We start from the raw sequence: 3,256 nt of genomic DNA on the forward strand, positions 1-3,256 counted from the left end.
CTCCACCTATAAACCACACTTGTTTCTATTACTATCATTATTTTCATTAAAAGCCTTTTTTTACTGAAACTGTCCTTGGTTTCAATGAGTCTGCAGTATTGTTTCCTTGAAATGGCATATTTTCTTTCGTCCCAAACCCTCTCAAGCTATGCATTTTTAATCTAACCCAGGGGTGGGGGAACTTTTTAAAGCAGCAGGCAAAAATTTCCAAAGAAAAAGGTCCTTGGATGGATCAGAAGTTCTAACTCTTATATCTGTGTAAATCTTGTATGTATCTATGTATAATTCGATATACATTAATAAAGATAAGTTTAACACATCAAATTAACACATAACATCTTCATTAATGCCACCACTGAATTTAGGACTGTATTACTTATGAGGTATTCTATTTTTTCCAGCTAGAGTGTAGTTGGATCTCAAGAGGGTGGTACAAACCTAGTAATATGTGTTTTATAGTGAAAACAAAATTTCCATTCAAATGGCAATTACCGGACGATTCCTGACCATTTTAAGTCGTAATGGAAACGAACAAGTATACGAATATTGTATAAATTTTGATTGAAAAATTTACTATATTTTGTACATACGAGTATATCAGCCTGGGGACACAATAAAACGTACCCGCAAGTGCAGTTGTACCCTCGGGCGGGGGTTTCCCCACCCTTGATCTAACCACTTGTCTACGTTGTCCTCTGTAACTAATGCAAGCAAGCAGTCAGCTTTCATGAAAAAGATACCGTTTTTTTTAAGACAAACAATGGGAAAGAAAGAAATACAAAGTCGACATGACTAACCTGTGCCATAATCAATTCTTGTGGAATTACCAATTCCTTCAATCAGGTAAGTAGATATTTCTGGGAAAGCTTTGTGATATTTTTCATCAAAACATTTTTCCATTTCTTCTACAGCACTCTGAAAAGACAGAGAAAAGAACTTAATGTTTCCACGGGACTCGTTTTCTTTCAATCTAAGGAGAAATCAGCTAAATTAGCTCTGTTTATATATCTACTGCATAGGTTACATGTATCAGTGCCCCAGCATGGCCACAGTCCAATGACCAAAGCAAATGAAAGATGAAAAGAGAATTAAAGGCTTACCTCTTTCAGTTTAATATAAAGCTTTTGGAAAGCTTTGTTGCCAAATCTCTGAGGCTGGTCAATCGGAAGAATGTCTGTCATCCATTGATCCAACGTATCCAAAAGACCCATCAGTTTCTTCACAGTCTACAATATTGAGAAAATCAAATTCACTTACAACTCAATCAATCAGAAAATTACGATCCTCTTCCTCATCGTTATCATTATCATCCATTTCACTCACCATCCACATCTTCATCATCATCAGCACCACCATTGTTGTTAGTGTCATTGGAAAGCTGGAAGAATCGTTAGTGTGATGGACAAAAGTCGTCGTCATTGTCGTCGTTTGACGTCCGCTTTCCATCCTGTCATGAGTTGGACAGTTTGACTGAGAACTGGCAAGCCGGGAGGCTGTACCAGGCTCCAATCTTGATTTGGCAAGGTTTCTACAGCTGGATGCCCTTCTTAACACCAACCGCTCCAAGATTGTAATGGATGTTTTTACATGCCACCAGCCCTGGAGCCAGTCAGGCAGCACTGGCATCAGCCACACTCAAATGGTGCTTTTTTACATGTAAAAAGAGACAAAGTGGCTGAGTTCCTTTCAAGTGTTGGGCCTCACGGAGGCAATGACTGAGACCTTTGCCATTATGTCATGCTTGAGAAGACCCATCAAGCTGAGCAAAACTGCAGTCGTGACAGATACTGGTGTCACGCAAATGGCACCCTTGCCAGTGGCACGTAAAAGCACCCATTACATTCTTGGAAAACCATGCCAAATCAGACTGGAGTCTGGTGCAGCCTTCCAGCTTACCAGCTCTGGTCACACTGCCCAATCCATGCCAGCATGGACAAGGGACATTAAATGATGATGATGATGATGATAATGATGTATCATTAAATTCATGTTTTACTTACTTCAGAAATTGGGTAGGTGTCAGATATTTTCATTGATTTCACTGAATTATTCATTGCAATAATAAAACCCAAAAGATCATTGTTTGCCTGCAATGAGAAGTCGGTAAATACAAATGTATTTCGAAATTATCAATTCAGGTTTTTAAAAAAAGGAAGAAATTATTTATATGAAGGCAGCATCAGTTAACGCTTCAGCATTCAGATAATCTTATCAAATATAATGCTTATTTATTCACATTGTTTTTGAGTTAATCATGCAATATTTCATAATGTTGAGATTTCCATGATGTGACTGTTTATTTTTAGACTTATTTATTTTTAGAATAACATTGCAGGTTAAGTGTGAGAGGCCAGATAGGGCCAGTGTGAACATAAAATTGGTTGAATATTTGGTCGGATGTGGCTGGTTTAAATACGAATGGATTAAATATATTAAACACATTTTTTCTTTTTAAATTCTAAGTTTCACATGTATTTGGTTCGTCAAATTCTTGATGTGAACTCGTGTTCTGAAACATTAGCAAACCAACATTTCATACAACAAACATTAAACAACACCCCTTGGAGACAGTTGGGTCTTCATCTAAATTTACTGAAAGCCAAATCACTTTACATCTATTGAAACTGTCTCATAAGATCAACCATTTTACCTAGCTGCTGCCTCTGGTAAGGACAGATCTGACCTATCTTCAGTCCTAATAACTGAGTCTCTAGAATATAAACAAACAGCAACTCAGTGTCCATGCCAGCGCTGCCTGACTGGCACCCGTGCTAGTGGCACGTAAAAAGCACCATTTGAATGTGGTCAATGCCAGTGCTGACTGGCCCCCATGCAGGTAAACATCTGTGTGTGTTCATTTTTGCATACACGTGCGCATTTGACATCATCATCGTTGTTTAACGTCCGCTTTCCATGCTGGCATGAGTTGGACAGCTTGACCAAGGGCTGGCAAGCCAGAAGGCTGCACCAGGCTCCAATCTGATCCAGCAAAGTTTCTACAGCTGCATGCCCTTCCTAATCCCAACCACTCTGAGAGTAGAGGGTGTTTTTTACGTGCTACCGGCACGAGGGCCAGTCAGGCAGTGCTGGCATCAACTACGCTTGGATGGTACTTTTTACATGCCACTGGCACAGGAGCCAGTCAGGTGGCACTGGCAACAATCATGCTCGAATGGTACTTTTTACATGCCACAGGCACGGGACCAGTCAGGTAGCACTGGCATCAACCATGCTTGAATGGTACATTTTACGTTCC

General features: G+C 39.7%; 1 protein-coding gene across 1 annotated transcript in view; it reads right to left on the reverse strand.

Moving 5' to 3' along the window:
* The window catches only part of LOC106871106 (serine/threonine-protein phosphatase 2A activator), an 8,690-nt gene extending 6,607 nt beyond the window's left edge, over positions 1–2,083 (reverse strand). The window contains exons 1-3 of the mRNA XM_014917408.1: positions 2,001–2,083; positions 1,101–1,226; positions 798–915 (exon numbers count right to left, since the gene is read on the reverse strand). Coding sequence (XP_014772894.1) covers positions 798–915; positions 1,101–1,226; positions 2,001–2,054 — 298 coding nt within the window. The 5' untranslated portion in view covers positions 2,055–2,083. The remainder of the gene's footprint in view (positions 1–797; positions 916–1,100; positions 1,227–2,000) is intronic.
* Between the last annotated feature and the right edge of the window lie 1,173 nt (positions 2,084–3,256).

Source organism: Octopus bimaculoides, chromosome 1 (genome assembly GCF_001194135.2).
Source record: "Octopus bimaculoides isolate UCB-OBI-ISO-001 chromosome 1, ASM119413v2, whole genome shotgun sequence".
NCBI lineage: Eukaryota > Metazoa > Mollusca > Cephalopoda > Octopoda > Octopodidae > Octopus > Octopus bimaculoides.